At 43.0% G+C, this 17,204-nt stretch overlaps 2 protein-coding genes across 4 annotated transcripts in view; both read right to left on the bottom strand.

Annotated features, from left to right (window-relative positions):
• The window catches only part of LOC123753852 (uncharacterized), a 51,679-nt gene extending 49,252 nt beyond the window's left edge, over nt 1–2,427 (bottom strand). For both annotated transcript variants that reach the window (XR_011222207.1, XM_069301902.1), the window contains exon 1: nt 1–2,427. This exon is cut by the window's left edge and continues 95 nt beyond it. Coding sequence is in view for 1 of the 2 variants with exons in the window: in XM_069301902.1 (XP_069158003.1) it covers nt 1–2,417 (2,417 nt within the window). In the remaining variant the exon portion in view is untranslated.
• LOC138350676 (uncharacterized) overlaps nt 1–17,204 on the bottom strand; it is a 73,529-nt gene that overhangs the window by 21 nt on the left and 56,304 nt on the right. Inside the window, exon 4 of one of the 2 annotated variants that reach the window (XM_069301901.1) lies at nt 1–117. This exon is cut by the window's left edge and continues 21 nt beyond it. The gene's annotated coding sequence lies outside the window, so the exon portion shown is untranslated. Of the gene's footprint in view, nt 118–2,792; nt 2,905–17,204 lie in introns of those variants that run through there. The other variant, XM_069301900.1, reaches the window with a different exon arrangement.

Here is a 17,204-nt window from a genome sequence, read left to right as displayed (position 1 = left end):
GGCAAGTGGGGTATGGCTGCCTTAGACAATCGACCCACAAACTGCTCCAAGGTACAGCTGCTGCCAGGAGCTGTCAATGTTTCTAAGTATATGTTCGAAAGATCGTCATCGTCATTTCTGTAAAAGTAGTGACCATAGAGAAGCACGTTTACAGTAATCGGTAGTGTCATCAAAACTCTCAGTGCTGGCATTAGTTGGTTTTGTTGCAGTCTACTTTCGATCTCCAGCACGATTTCGCTATCAGGTATCACTCTGTTGAGAACAAGCGGGAGAACGGCACATGAATCCACACACTTTATCTTCCAACAATTCCAATCTTGTAGCCTCTCATGCACAGCATTGATAACGTGCTCGTTGTTGTGGGACTCGACTATGTGTTTTAAAAGGTTATCCACTTCATTATCATTACACCACACAAGTTGAATTATCCATGAAGAAAAATTTTGTTCAAATTCACAAACATTCATCACATAGGTAGAACTGAGTAAGATGTTCTGGTATCTGTATTTAATAAAACTCGCATTATTTTGTCCCTCCAGCAGTACTCTGTGCACGAGATTGGTGTTCCTCTGGTCGCGGAGGTTTTCCTCTGTTATTAGCTGAGTGACCAGACTCCTGCCAGCACAATGCTCCTGGTACCTGGTGCAAACATATTCAAAAATCCACACCGCATCATAGCCCTGATGGTATACGGGGCTTGTGAGAAGGTAGTCCAAGACCAGCCACGGCGGTAGTCCCAGAGTGTCACACTTCTTCCTAATCTCCTCTTTCGTCTCCGGAAAGAAGTCGTACTCCTGCCTCTTGATCCCTCTTAAACTAACCTCCTCAATGAAAAACATCAAATTTTCACATTTTCCTCTGGGGTCATTTATCCGATAGCCTTCCAGCGTAGATACTAGTTTATTTTTCTTTAAGTCATGAATCTTCTCGTAGACTTGAGTGATTGTGGTGAGATTGTTAAATTTATCTGGAGCCTCGACGCACAGCAGCGCCAACAAGGTCAAGGTGAGTGGAGTGTTGAGGTACTCACCCAGGAACTGACTCATCTGCTCCAGCCGCTGGGTAAACCTCTCTGTGATGACACTCCGTTTGCGCTCTTCCTTCACCAGCACCTTAATGGTTCTCTCGGCGAACTCCACGCGACGTTCTGGAGTGATGCCCAAGACGAGGATGTTGCAGCGAGGTCTGGTGTGTGGGACGAGCTGTGACAGGTGTTGGTCCCACCCCGGCCGTGTGGTTATCACCAACCTCACATCCTTGCCAGGCAGGTGCAACAGCTCCTTCACCAGCCTTCCTGAATGGTCGTTGACCGCGTCATAGCCGTCAATCAGGACTAATATATTTAAGCTCAAGATTATCTCCTTAAACAGCTGGAAGTCAACTTGAGAATCACGAAGTGTTTGAGGCAGCAACTGGCGGAGGAGATCATCGAAGGTATTAAGATGTGTGTCCCCGCACTGTACATAGAAAACGAGGTCCACAGTGCCCAGGTGACGTATGGCAGCAGGGTCCTCTACCCACTTCTCGAGGATGAGCTTGAGTAAAGTTGTCTTGCCCATTCCACCTTCTCCCGTCAGGAGGACACACTGAGGGACTCTTCCGTCTTCTATCATACTTAAGAACTCTTCATAGTTTATATCATGACCCTTGGCTGTTTGGGATGGTGCAGACCCTATGGCAGGATCTTTAAATAGTCGCAGTCCTATGGAAGTAAAACTTAAATGTGACAGATAGAGGGGATACCTATAACGGTATACAGCAAGCTCCTGCTTGCTCCTGAATTTAACGTGTTGTGTGATTCGATTCATTATTATATTATATTCCTGGCGAAACCGAGATATGAGCGCCGTATCTGAAGGATCCAAAGGTTCTCTGATTTTTGCACTTAGTCCACTAATATAATTTGTGAATATCTGATATCGATCGCCCACATTGAGTGTCTCGTCCACATTGAGTCTTCTGCACCGAGACCCAGCCTTCAGCAACATTTCCCACACTATGTCACTGAGCTTCGTTAATTTATCCTCGAGGTCTTGCTGTGTCGTTATGGTCTTACTTTCGTGTATTATCTTATTTCTGATTGTCTTGAGCTTGTAGAGGAGGTGCTCGAGTGATGGTTCCAGATCCCCTGGAGAAGTCCACCATTTGGGGTCGTTATCTGGAGCCAGGTTACATACACGTTGTAGAAGTTTATACAAGAGGGTGAAATCAAAATTATCTGGGTTGATGTTTTTGCTAAGTATTTCCTTCTCGTCATGACTAAAACTTTTACCATACAGAGCGGGGGGTGGTATTGGAAAGTTCCCTTTGTATAAGCATTTGAACACAGCCGCTATTTCATCTCTTGCTGCCTTAGTCACAGCAAGGTAGTACCTGAAATTGTAGAGTTCTCTATCATTGATTACTGGGTGCTGCATCCTGGAAGACAATGTGAAGGAGGTGGCTTTATGACTCGTGCCTCACACAACTTTTCAAGACATTCCTAGCAACACTAAGTGTTTCATGGCTATATAGTCTTAATTTCTTGGCGCTTTCTCCTGAGAGTTCCCTTCCTTCAGTGTTTCATGCTGGTTTTGGTTATTGTGTGAAGATTACATGAACTGAGATCAATGTTGTTCATGTGATATAAGTGGTTCAGAAAATATCCATACTTTTTATATGATCTAATTACAAATTTTCAACATGTACCGAGAATACAAATCATAATTGAGTTGGGATTTTCCCTTTGTCCTGAAAAGCTTACGGAGTTAATATTTTATTTATATTTTTCATTTCATTATATTTTTGGTTAAATTTCGTTTTATATAATGATCATTGGTAGATTAAATTTTTTTTTCAATTTGTGGTATAAAAGGTTTCGTAAAATAGTTTTTTTCTAACAAAAATTCTTCAGTTTCTTGTCATCTGGAAAGACAAAGCATTATATATCAGAATCAGGAAAATAGATTGCTGGCGAATGTTTTAGTTTAAAATTACAGTTTTTATGTTAAGCTAATAATAAATAACCAAGGAACTCTATTCCCATTTTCCTCCTTTTCAACATCAAGCATTGAATGTGATAAATGCCAGTTTCGGGGAGACATAAGGAGTTCCTCGGCGCTTGGCACAAGATAAGTACGACCTAGGTAGAAGCAGCAGGTCTCTGAAGCCCACCGTCCCATACTTAAAGATAAAGTCTTACTATACAAGGCAAATGAGACTTGGGGGATCAAAGATCTAATTACAACTGAGAAAAGCAGCTACCAGAAAGTATAAGGATAACAAAAGCCATGGGGAAGAAGAGATCAGGCCAGGGACAGGGAGCTACTGAACAGCCCAGGGATAGAGAGCTACTGAACCGGCCAGGGAAAGGGAGCTACTGAACAGGTCAGGGACAGGGAGCTACTGAACCGGCCAGGGAAAGGGAGCTACTGAACAGGTCAGGGACAGGGAGCTACTGAACAGGTCAGGGATAGGGAGCTACTGAATAAGCCAGGGACAGGGAGCTACTGAACAGGCCAGGGACAGGGAGCTACTGAACAGCCCAGGGACAGAGAGCTACTGAACCGGCCAGGGAAAGGGAGCAACTGAACAGGTCAGGGACAGGGAGCTACTGAACAGGTCAGGGATAGGGAGCTACTGAATAAGGCAGGGACAGGGAGCTACTGAACAGGCCAGGGACAGGGAGCTACTGAACAGGCCAGGGACCGAGAGCTACTGAACAAGCCAGGGACAGGGAGCTACTGAACAGGCCATTGATAGGGAGCTACTGAATAAGCCCGGGACAGGGAGCTACTGAACAGGCCCGGGACCGAGAGCTACTGAACAAGCCAGGGACAGGGAGCTACTGAACAGGCCATTGATAGGGAGCTACTGAATAAGCCTGGGACAGGGAGCTACTGAACCGGCCAAGGACAGGGAGCTACTGAACAGCTGAGGGACAGGGAGCTACTGAATAAGCCAGGGACAGGGAGCTACTGAACAAGCCTGGGACAGGGAGCTACTGAACAAGTCAGGGACCGAGAGCTACTGAACAAGCCAGGGACCGAGAGCTACTGAACAAGCCAGGGACAGAGAGCTACTGAACCGGCCAGAGACAGGGAGCTACTGAACAGGCCAGGGACTGGGAGCTACAGAACAAATAAGGAACATGGAACTACCGAACAGGCCTGGGACATGGAATAACTGAACAGGCCTGGGACATAGAGCTACTGAACAGGCCAGGGATATGGAGCTACTGAGCAGGACTGGGAAATGGAGCTACTGAACAGGCCAGGGATATGGAGCTACTGAACAGGCCAGGGATATGGAGCTACTGAACAGGCCAGGGATATGGAGCTACTGAACAGGCCAGGGATATGGAGCTACTGAGCAGGACTGGGAAATGGAGCTACTGAACAGGCCAGGGATATGGAGCTACTGAACAGGCCAGGGATATGGAGCTACTGAACAGGCCAGGGATATGGAGCTACTGAACAGGCCAGGGATATGGAGCTACTGAACAGGCCAGGGATATGGAGCAACTGAACAGGCCAGAGACAGGGAACTACTTAGGGCACCACCAGAAAGGGTGTTTCCGTACATTTAATTGCTTTAATCTGTGGAGGAATCTGTCAATATTTTTCAAAAGCAAATTTATAACGGCACCTTAGTTCAGGAGGCCTCGATTTTCTAAAAGATAACCGGTCAAGGCTGATCATTGGGAGAAGGCATCTTAAAAAGACACGGGGCTGAGAGATAACCGACAACCCGACAAAAGCTCAGAGTGCAACACAAATGTGGCGAGGACAAAGAACGCAACGAACAATGCCAAATGTCAACACCCAATTGAACTATTCAGAACATCTCACAAGCCCAATTAATAACTAGGACAAACCCAGAAAGAGCTAGGGAACCAGAGTTCAAATTTCCAGGAGCTAGAGAAGTCCCGATTAACTAACTGAGAAGACCCCGACACACAGCTCAGAAAGGTCCGGTTATTCAGCCGACTGACACCCAAGCACACAGCCCGAAAACAGTAGGGCAAAATAAACCGTGAAGAAGAAGCCAAGAACAAGTAAGGAAATAAATCAAGGAAGAGCTTGGCACACAGGCAGGCAGCATCAGGGCCCGAAATCAGGAAACAACCTAATTTCAGGGGAAACAGAAATCAGGGTATATCAGGAAAAAACGAAAAAATAAAAAATAAACTGTCTTCAAGCATAAATCCTGAAAAAATACAGGGCAGTATTTTAATAGTCCAGGTATAACGCAATGCATCGCTCAGGAACAGCTGAGTGCACCAACAGAGGTGTGACACCAGAAGACCCGTTACCACTGTCTTAGAACGTCTCACTACACCATTCTGGTTTGAAAGGATGGAAAAGAACATACTAGCAAAAAAAAACAATAAGGGATGGAATATCAATGGGTAGCAAGGGTGAACAAACCTAAACGAACACCAAAACCATATGAAGCAGTGATAAGTGGACGGTGGTGCTGCACAAAGAGGAAAGTGGAGAACACAGCGAGAGAAGAGAAAGGTGACACATGAGTAGCTGAGGTCAGAGAAGAGCCCTACGATGACCGCCATTAGAGTGAAGAGATTCTTCCATTGAAAGATTCAGTCAGGAGACCAATGCCAGGACCCAAGGCTGCAAATGGCCCAGCATGGGGCAGAGAGGTTCGATCTGTGTTATGACGATGCTAGTCAAGGTGTTGTGACTAGAACAGTTAAACTTGAATGTGAAAGCCTTTGTGTTAATTTACATATGTAATTTGTATACTGGCGAGTTAGTAAGCAATTAAAGACATTGCTAAGGTGACATACTGAATGACAATTTAGCATCTTTAGTATGCAAATCAGATGATGGGCAAATAATGGCACGCATATGCCAAAAATACAGATTAGGCTCTGTAATGGTTTTTTATATTAATATCATTCTGTCTTCATTAATTTTCTTATTATTATAATACTGCCAGTGAGAAATGAGTGATAAACATGTAATAAATGTAATGCATCTAAGCATATCTTAAATGATATGGAAATGTAGGTTGGCTTTAGTAACAGATGTTTCAACTACATAGAGTTTTGTACTATAATGAATATTTTTTTTTTTTGCAGGGATATTCCTGCGCGAGCCCTAAGCCGTTGGCTGGCCCACTAAGTGTTACTTGTTTCTGTTTTACTTAGGCGAAGTATGAGTATTTATAGTTTAGTCTGTTGGGCATTTCTCCACAGTGCTTAATGTATAGTGATTGGCTAAGTTGCATGAGAACTCGCGTGGAGTCGACTTGAGACTGTTATGTAAATATCATACAGGTATATTAGAAAATAGAAAGAGTTAGGAAAAAAATAATTAGCTCAGTGATATGTATGTTGATAATTAATTGGGTGAGGGATATGTTGCTCCTATGAGTAGCAATTTTGTAGCACTTCGGTTTTTTTTCCATTGATATTCCAGTGCGGGCTCTAAGCCTCTGGCTGGCCCACTAAGTGTTACTTGTTTCTGTTTTACTTAGGCGTAGTATCAGTATTTATGATTCGTATGGTCGCTTCAGTAAGATTTTGCTACATGTGTTTAACAACTTCTGCTCTGTTGAATTTAAGTTTAAGTCTTAGTGGGTTTGTAACTGTGCACTGTGTTAGATATTGTTCCAGTGGTCTGTCGGGCATTTCTTCACAGTGCTGACATTTCCTCTCATCCTTTGGAATATGACAGCATTTTTCCCATGCACATGGGAATCCAAGCCTAATGTAAGGTAAGTGTAGTTCTGTTGTTCTCCTGCTCCCTTTCACCAAAATAATTGGTTCGTAGTTGGTTGAATTCTTGTACCAAGCTGCAGATCCTTATGTTGAGGTCACTGTACATCTTTTTCATTGCTCTAGTTCTAATTACATTCTTAATCTGTGATAGACTCTCTGGTATGTAAATGTTTACATTTCTTCCCATAGTTGCAAGTTCTGCAGCTTCGTCTGCAATGTCATTTCCTATTATACCCACATGACTTGGTACCCAGTTGATTAGTACCCAACGGCCTTGACGTTTGAGTGTTTGCATTAATGACATGACATTTGATATCAGATGGATGTTGTCACATATGTATTCTTGTTGCAAGGTTTCAACGGCAGTTCTCGAATCCGTATGTATAATAACATGTTGTCTGAGTTCAGCAAGAGCATGTTACAGAGCCTTTTGAATGGCTAGCATTTCTGTAAAGTTGCATTGTTGCAACTTTAATAAATAGGTTTATTAAATTACTTTAATAAATAAACTTTAATAAATTACAAATAAGTTGCAACCCATTTGAGAGTCTCCATCTATTTACAGAGTTTCCTGCCTTAACTGCAGCTCCGGTTTCTTGTCCCTGCTGGTCTTTTGATCCATCAGTGAAGTATTTGAAGGTGTCAGATGCCAAGTTTGCATTTATATGCATCTGTGCAATATTATGTAGCAGATGAGGATTAGTCTGGTTCTTTTTACCTTCAAGAGCTATAAACTTAAAGTCTGCTGGCAGCGATTCCCAAGCGGCTTGCATAATGAAGTCTGCAAATATTTCGTCCTCATCCCTCTCAGTGACTGTATTTGTTATATCGAATGTATTGATGGTGTTTATTTCACAATGGGTCCACCTGTTGCTATTGGAGGCTCTTCTGTCCCGAGTTAGTGCTCCAGTGATTATATCTTTAAGTGAACTGATTCTTGGTCTAGTCAGTATCTTGGTCAGCATGCACACAACATTTCCTTTTACTCTTATTTCAATCGACGTTAGCTTGGTTTCTAGTCTTAGGTTCAGTATTTTAGTCCATCAGGGAGCCCCTGGTATGACTCCCATTGCAACATTTAGAATAACTTCAACATTTGCCCACTGGCCAAGAGAAAGAGTGAGTAAGGCAGGCGCTGCATAATCAACTAGGGAACGAACGCCGTGTATGCAAAACATTCTTAACACTTTGTGTCCCGCTCCTAGACTGGGCCCTGTGATTGCACTCATTATATTCAGTCGTGATTTTGCTTGCTCCCTCGGATATTGAATTGTTGAATGTCATTTTAGAATCTATCCACACTCCGAGATATTGATATTGTGTAACCCACTGAAGGTTAATATCTTAAATGCGTAGGTGCCTATCTGGAGTGTTGCCACCTAATCTCATTGCCTTAGACTTCTGTGCAGACATTTTTAGCCCTAAAATGCTGCATTCAGATGTTACTTTATCTAACGCCCCTTGTGCTTTATATAGAAGTGAAGGACCTGTAATGACAAATGCTCTATCACGAGCATAGCTTAGCAATTTAAGCCCTTATGGAAATGTCATGATAACGAGGATTTCCATAAGAATGTTAAAAAAGACTAGGACTGAGGACTCCTCCTTGTGGAGTCCCATTCCCATGCAAGTGGTAGTCCGACACTTGTCCTTGCAACTTTACTCTGGCATACCTGTGACTTAGGTAATCTTGAATCCATGCTAGCATATTTCCCTTTTCACCTTTTTTTAACTAAGGTGTGTAAAATTGTTTGCGGGCTAGCAAGTTCGAATGCTTTTTCTACATCAAGGAAGATCACTATAGCTGGACCTGAGTTAACTGTTCCTAGTAATGTTGCTATGCTGTATTTGTTATATCGAATGTTAAATCGTAATGTTATATTATATGTTATATATTATTATATGTTATATATTATTATATGTTATATTATATTATGTTATATGTTATAGTATATTATATGTTATATTATATGTTATATCGAATGTTATATTATATATTTGTTATATCGAATTATATCGAACCAACTCCTCTAGTGAAGCCAAATATGTGTTTATGCAGGTCTCCAGTCTTCCACAGTAGCCTATTTAAGACCATCCCTTCTGCAGTTTTACTAATGCATGATGTTAATGTAATGAGTCTTTAATTGCCAGTAATTGTCTGTAATTCTTTGGGCTTAGGAATCGGAATGATGACTGCTTTTTTCCAAGAGGTCAGTGGTTTGCCTTGCTACCAAGATGCATTGATAACGTCCAGTATCCCATGTTCTCCAGCAGGACCTGCGTGTGCGATCATTGAGTATGTAATGTTATCAGCACCTTGTTGTTGTTTAAGATTCGCTACTTGCAACAAAAAGGAGCACGGGCTATGGTGAGCCCGAAGTGGACTTGGATATCAGCACCTGGTGCAGTGTCCTTACCACCTTTTTTGGCTATGATTAGTTCTTGTTTGGTGAAAGGACATTCACATTCGTCATTTGTAGCTATGCTTTCATGAATTGCTGTCAACGTCTCTTGCTTTAATTGTTCTTGTTACCTTCTGACCATTCCAGGAAGCTGATATGAAGCTGCTTCTGCAAGTTGGAGAGCAAGTCTCTTAGCCTCCTGCAATGGTTGAATACATTCCTGTGGTCGGGTTGGTCGACCTGATATGGTTTTAATCTGACCCCAAGTGATGCCAAGACTACCATGTTTATTTAGAGTTTGACACCACTCAAACCATCTTGCCTTTTTTTTACCTCTCTTGAAACTCGTCTTGCTTCAGATATCACCGTTCTTAGCAGAGTTCTTGCTTCTGGTGTGGGCTTTCTCTTTAGATGTTTTCTGAAGATGTTGACTCTGTGATTTTGTTCTTTAACTTCATTACTAGAGAACCAAGAGTTTTTCGTTTTGTGTTTCCTGTGATAATGATTGGAATAGCTTTGTTTGCAGCAGCTGCAATGGCTTCCTGGAGATTGGTATCGTGTATGTTCAAATCATCGGGTGACGTGTATGTTGCATACCATTTTTCAAGTTCCTCTTGGTATATATTCCAGTTGACCTTTTTTAATTCCACCTAGGTTGCGCAGGTGGTGTCGGAGGTCGTTCTATGTTTATTGTTGTGACAGTAGCATAATTGTTACTGTTGACCACCGGGTCTACCTCCCACTTCGCCAGATGCTTGAGTGCTGTTGAGATTAATGTAAGATCAAGGGAACCCCCTAGAATGTCAATGTGTTCCCCAGTGTTAAGAAGTGTAATGTCAAGTAATTCTCGCAAAGCTGCAGCTAAATGGCGTGTAAGAGAGTGTCTCTCAAGATTCTCCCACAGCTGACTGGAATGGCACAGTGCACCGATCTTGTGCACAAGGTCCTATTTCTGTTAACCCTGGATAGTGACCTGGCATGTTGGGTATCTCCAGAATGCCCACTTAACCAGGAACACTTTCATAATACGGAGGCCGCCGTATGTCCAGGCAGGAAGTAGATACAGGGAATTAAGCATACTTGCCACCAAAGGGTCAGTGAGTACATGGCTGGTGCCCGCGTGAGAGACAGAGGGTAGACGCCAGACCGTCTGACCTCTGGGGTCAACCGGTGCGATGGTGAATAACAGCTATGACGTGGTCGTGACGTGTTCATGACGTCACTCCTCCTACTGCTCATCGAACGAGCTAATATGATTGGTTCCCGCCCATTTGCTGCAATGCTATTGGTCAAATTGTAACTCTTTTGTGCTGGGTGCCACGAGATGCCCGGCACCCCTTGCAAAACCATTCTTGTGAGGGATCTCTTGCAAAGTGGACGTGTTCTGTTCTGTCTACCGGCCAATAGACTGAACACCGTTTATTCCTCACCGTCAAGTTAACTCAGCGTCTGGAAAATATATCACACTCGCCCAGAATCACGAGTGTGAATATATGGATCAGAAACCTAAAGTGACAAATCTCCAGAGCGAAACAGACTGGTATCAGGTAACCCCTGGTGACAAAGATCGTTGTGAGTGACTTAGAGTGAACTAAGGCAGTGCCGCCGCCTAGTAACCTGTGTGTGACTTTACCACAAGTGTACCTGCATGGTACCACAGCCGCCGCCACTCGTCCCGAGCGTGTTCCCCAGTACCTCGAGGCGCCCGCCGCCGCCGCCCTCACTACAACGTGACGTCACCACCTTACTCATCGCCAGTGGGTGCGCGTGTGTCTGTCTGTTAAGCATACAGCCCGCCCTACTGCAAGTACCCTCCGTGTCTAGGAGCGAAACCAGCTGTCAGGCCACCTACGAGTGCTTGTATAAATGTGCCTGAGTGAGTGAGTGAGTAAGGAAAAGGTACCCTATCTGTAAGTACAAAATCTTGTCATTGTTTTATTGTGCCTGTGTTGATCTGAGGGATCAACCACAGTTCTCACCTTCTCATACCTGTCACAGGTCATAGGTGAATCGACGGTGAATGCGTGTTTATCTGTGTGGTATCACGGCATTTCACTAGTCTGTGAATGTGAGCTTCACATACACCACACATTTAGTTATTGTTTGACATTATTATTGTGCATGTTATTGCCTGTCCCATTGACAGTGTAGTTGTTGATTTATTGCATATCATCATTACCGAGTATCCGGTTCGAACTCTTGTGATCCCTTTGCATACCGGCAGTTAGGTTGCCGTGTTAATGATTGGCTGTCAACTGTGTTAAGTTGTGTGTTTCTCCACGAGTGGATACGAGTCGTTTAGCCAGACGTCAAGAGTCTCGCTAATACAACCATAGCTTTGCTGACGCCAATCTAAAGTAAATCAAGCACCCTGTGTATTAGTGTTAAGTTAGGTAATAAACTACTGTTAAGCTTTATGCGGTGTTTCCGTTGAACCACTTCTGAATACTGCCAATCAAATACTGAAGCCTTCAGCTCTAGGTGTCTTCAACACCGAGTTGCCTATTATTCACTAAACTAAAAATGTGATGAGGACCCTAGGAGTCCCTTAAAGTGTTAAATCATTGAGGAAATTTCAACGATCAACGTGGAGCAGGACCAGGTGAGGCTAGTCTGAGAAGAGACCCTCAAGGACTCTAACTCGACCTTGCTCCCAGGCCCTGAACGGTTGCTCTTGTATTTTCTATTCTGCAAATTTCGACAGCTTCGTGAAGTGTCTGCCACATGTACATTGGCGACGTACGCATTGCAGTCGTGAAAGCAAAAAAGAAAACCCCCACATGGCGCATATCTGAATTGGCTGGCCCAGTCGCACCTAACTCTTGATGATGAGTATTAAAATCCCCAGCAAAAATTACTTTTTGATGCGTGGCCAAGGCAAGCACTGCCTCTGCTTATAGTTTACGTCTAGGGAGCTTGTAGACGTTGTATATGAGGAGCTCAGTATTAGCCATATTTACTGTTACTGCTAATACCTGTACTCCATCCCCAAATGACACTGGGTCTATTTTCTTGCTGGGTATGGTGTTCCTGACTAGAGTCATTAACCCTCTTTGTCTTCCCTGTTCTTACGGTATAACAGTACTGATATCCAGCTAATCTGAAGGATTTCGTGGCTCGGAAAAGAGTTTTTTCCAAAACAATTATATCTCCTTATGTACTAATTGCAGCCTCCTGAAGGGTGTGGTTTTTATTTCCAAGACCTTGTATGTTCCACTGCAGTATTCGTAATGGGCAGACGATGGTTTCGGGTGGTGTTGTCTGTTCTAGTAGAACTCCTCTTCGGAATCAACGCCTATACTCTCCACCTCGAAAGTCGTGTCGCTGCAAATCGGACTGTACTCATTGCTCATGGTCATCCCCTGCATTGTTGAAATCTGTGCATCCCTATTGTCCATCACTTTGTTGCTGGTATTGCTGCACATTGGACTGCATTGATTTCTCGTGGTCGTTTCTTGTGTTGTTGTAACCCGTGCATCTTTGCTGTTCAATAATTCTTTGTTGGTGTTGTTGCATATCAGACTGCATTGGCTGTTGAAGTCTGTCTCTTGAGTTGTAAGATTATGTTGATCTTGAGTGGTCACTGCTTCTTGCAGTTGCTTCTGTGAATGTTGATGTTCTGGTGTCTTGACTACCCAACTGTTGTTGGTAGTCTGTATGTCCATGTCGCGTTTTTTGTCCTCTTGTGTTTCATCTTGCCTCAGACTGTCTATTTCTTGTGTAACTGTGGTCTGCTACAAGATGTTGTCCATTATCACACAAGTGATTTCTTGAGTCTGTTGTTGTGAGGCTTTCTGTGTCATCTGTAGGCAATTGATAATAAATAGTCTCTGCCATGATCTTCACGATGTTTTTCAGCTGGACCTCCGTAAAACTGTAAATTTGTTTTGTTGATTCCGAAAGTAATTGCTTTTTGCTTTTTTGCTTTTATTGTATTTCTGCAAGAATTTTTGTGTATTTTCTGATTTGGAATTGATAAATTCAGGAAATTTGGTTCTGTGAGAGTGGGTTTCTGTTGTGGCTGTGCACGAGTGTTCCAGACGTTGGTGTTGGTGTATGTAGTGCTTGTCTGTGTGTTTATTCTGGTCGGAACTGTCTGCAGCTTTTCTTTCCGTGCAGAGCAGGTTGTACTCCAGGCATGATATTTGCCTCCACAATTTGGACATTTGGCTGTTGTGGTCTGGTTTGCCTTGTGCTTGGCTATATAGTCTTTGGTTGGATGCCTCAGGCTGCACACTCTGCATCTCTCCTGTCCGGTGCAGCGTTATTGATGGTGGCCGTATTTCTGACATCTGAAGCAGCACAGGGGTTCCGGGACATATGGTCTCTGACGGTGTATTCCACAATTTCCAAGACCGAATGTTTCTGGCACATGTCCCATGCCGGTAACCAGAACCTGACGTGTCGCTGCTCTGTTTCCTTTTGTGCGGCATCATTCTGCATTCAGGATTTGCTTGTATTTTTGTACTGGATCCAGTGGAAAGTCGATTGAGTTTCCCAAAAGCACGACTCGTGTGCGTCTTTCTGAAGGGTCCAGCTTTTCCAAGCATACAGGTTTCCCTTGCAGGACTGTTATTTTTTTATAAACTGTTGTGATCTCAGCCTGCAGGAGAAACGAGGCTTCCCCCTTGAGAGTTATTCATCAAGCCTGACCTGATTAGAAGGTCTAACAAATATTGAGGTGATAACACATATGTAAAATAGTTGCTTGGATATAAATAACAATTTGAGATTATGGACAATGAAGAAGAAAACAGATAAATGACTGTCTAGGAGATGTGGATTTTGCTGGAGGCGTGAGGCTCGCTTCTGGAGGGCTTTGACCTCACTTGAGGCCAGACATCGCAGGGGGAAAGCCACGCTCTGTTGAGCTCCTGTCAGAAGGGAACCCCTAGTGACATATCTCGAAGAGAAGAGAAGTATGCAGACATGCCAGCTGTAGAATCGAGCTGGGAACGTTGTGGTCTCAAGTCCGGGTCGACGAGGAGAGTATTAAGCCGCCCAGAGACATTTTCGTGGGCTGTGGAATCGCCCTGACCAGGCTTCGTCAGAGGGAGGAGCGCCCTCGACCAGATAATCTGTGGTAAGCACGATATACTCCAGTTCATAGTGATTGCTTGTAGTTGGTCGTGTGCCCAGCAACAGTAGCGATGCTTATTTATAAGTTAGACATGTTTTAATCCGGCAGAAGGCCTGAAATAAGAGAGTGGAGAGGGAGGAACACGGAGCAACATCCGTCCCCTCTGAGCGCTGGCAGGTGACTGAGAGCTCCCGACGGCGGAGGCCCCTCCCAGCATGAGTGAGAACCGCCGTCGGACGAGGTGGAGTATGGACCCGCCCAAAACGGGGGAGTCCACTCTCACTGTATGTAGAGGACAGATAGAGGTTTGAGGCAAACATATTGTGTGATTATTTTTGTTTATGTGTTAATGGGGGAAACATTTTTATTGGAGTGTCGATGGGTTGCAGGTTTGTCTTTGGGGAAGAAGTTGCTGAGAACTTCGAAGCCAGCACAGATGAAGTAGTTGATGAGACTCCAAGGTAGTGGAGGCGAGGACCTCGAGCTGTGAGGAGAAGCAGTGAAGAGGAGTGTCACGTGCTTCTGTAGAGGTGGTGAAGCACCATAGTTGCTCGAGGGAACTTCATGGTGTAGCAGCCAAGAGAGCTGTGGAGGAACCTAGCAGAAGGGTGAAGCACCGTAGTTGCTCAAGGAAAACTTCATGGTAGCAGCCTGGAGGAGCTGCAGCGGATCCTGGTAGTGAAGCCCGGAAGAACCTGAAGAGATCAGGGTAGTGAACTTCCAGAGGTGGAAGGGAAGTTCTGGTGGATTACTTGTAGGTAGTTGATGGTGTTTGGTTGTCATTTGCATGCAAGACGCAGTGAGAGGTGAGTGATTGTTTGCATTCTTATGTCAAGGAGTGTTTTATACTGAAGTTTAGAGTTTCAGTCGTCGGCTGGATTACCTACAGATGTATGCGTTCTAGGACTGATAGGGTGATCGATTGATCATTGCGGTGTATCAAGGAACATTTATGCTGATATATGTTATTGCATTCACATGCTGATTTTCATTGTACACATTTATATATATATATATATATATATATATATATATATATGTATATATATATATATATATATATATATATATATATATATATATATATATATATATATATATATATATATATATATATATAAATATATATATATATATATATATATATATATATATATATATAAATATATATATATATATATATATATATATATATATATATATATATATATATATATATATATATATATATATATATATATATATATAAATATATATATATATATATATATATATATATATATATATATATATATATATATATATATATATATATATATATATATATATATATATGGTCAGTGGGACACTCTCGTCAACTCTCATCCTCGACCGACTTTTCCAAATGACTGCAAACAGTCCAAATGGGATAGCCCCATAGTGGAGAACATCGCCACATCATTGCTGGTGGCAGCTTCCAGGAAGGACAAAGCGCGTCTTCTAGCTGTGCAAGCGCCCCATGCCGGGGACTTCCTGTTGGCAGTCCCTAATTCCGCCTTGGGCACCCGCCTGGACCATCGGACCCTAAGTATTGGTGTTGCTCTGCGCCTTGCCGCCCCTATCTCCACCGAGCATCGGTGTATTTGCGGCCATGCACGGGCAGACCAATACGGCAGCCATGGTCTCATCTGTCGTAAGACACAGGGAAAGATTGCCAGACATGAAGCAGTCAATGACATCATCAAGAGAAGTTTGGCTTCAGCTGGATGCCCAGCACAAAGGGAACCTCAGTTGTGCAGACCTGACAACAGCCAAAAACGCCCAGATGGAGTCACCCTGCAGCCGTGGAGGGAAGGTAAACAGGTCGTGTGGGACTACACGTGTGCATCCACATTGGCTGATACCTATCAACCTTACAGCGCAGCTGAGGGAGGCGGGGCGGCCACCTTTAGGGAGACCCAGAAAACTAACAAGTACAGGGACCTAGAACGTTGTTACAGGTTCGTGCCAATAGGCTCTGAGACTCTGGGCGCCTGGGGTAAATGTGCACTTAAGTTCCTGAAGGAGCTGGGCGAGGAACTCATTGGGAAGACTAGAGACCCAAGAGCGGCCAGTTTTATGTTTCAGCGCCTCAGTGTCGCTGTTCAGAGGGGAAATGCGTGCTGTATCTTGGGTACGCACCCGACCCCCGAGGAGCTGGACGAGGTCTTCGAACACTGATTGGTATATTGTTGTATAAGTGTGTGTTTTCTGTAAACTGTAGCATTGCAATAAAATCAAATAAAAAAAAATAAAAAAAATAATAGGGGTGGTAGGAGAGGAAAAGATTAAAGTATTCAGTGAGAATCCACAAGGTCTTCTCTGTACACTATTTATTTTCTTCTTCGAGGATGTGGGTCCCTTTAATTAAACCAGTGGTGGAATCCCTGTATATATATATATATATATATATATATATATATATATATATATATATATATATATATATATATATATATATATATATATATATATATATATATATATATATATACATATATATATATATATATATATATATATATATATATATATATATATATATATATATATATATTTCTCTTGTTGATAGTGCACGGTGTATGTAGACTTGATCTACTTGAGAAGGTTGATAGTATCAGGTGGTGAATCAGAAGATAGGATACCACCTGGTAAACTGATAATAGAGTTCTGATGGTGTTGGAGAGCAACCTGATTGTAAAAGTATAGAGTATAGGATTTATTATTATTATATGTGTATATGTATTGTGTATGTGCTCTGTCCAGTAAATGTATTCAAATTTGCTGGTATTTGACCTTGTCCTGGCGAGGCTTCCCATGAAATAGTACAGAAGGAGAGAGAGAGAGAGAGAGAGAAAGAACCAAGAACCACTGCTGTGGACAGGGTAGAAGGTAATACTAAAAAGTCAAAGGGGAATTGAGGAGATCATATCACCTAAGGAGAGAGTGGGGAGTCACAGCGGCTCGAGTGGGTGTGTGC

Source organism: Procambarus clarkii, chromosome 46, assembly GCF_040958095.1.
Source record: "Procambarus clarkii isolate CNS0578487 chromosome 46, FALCON_Pclarkii_2.0, whole genome shotgun sequence".
Taxonomy (NCBI): Eukaryota; Metazoa; Arthropoda; class Malacostraca; order Decapoda; family Cambaridae; genus Procambarus; species Procambarus clarkii.
This window is presented reverse-complemented; position numbering and strand designations above follow the sequence as displayed.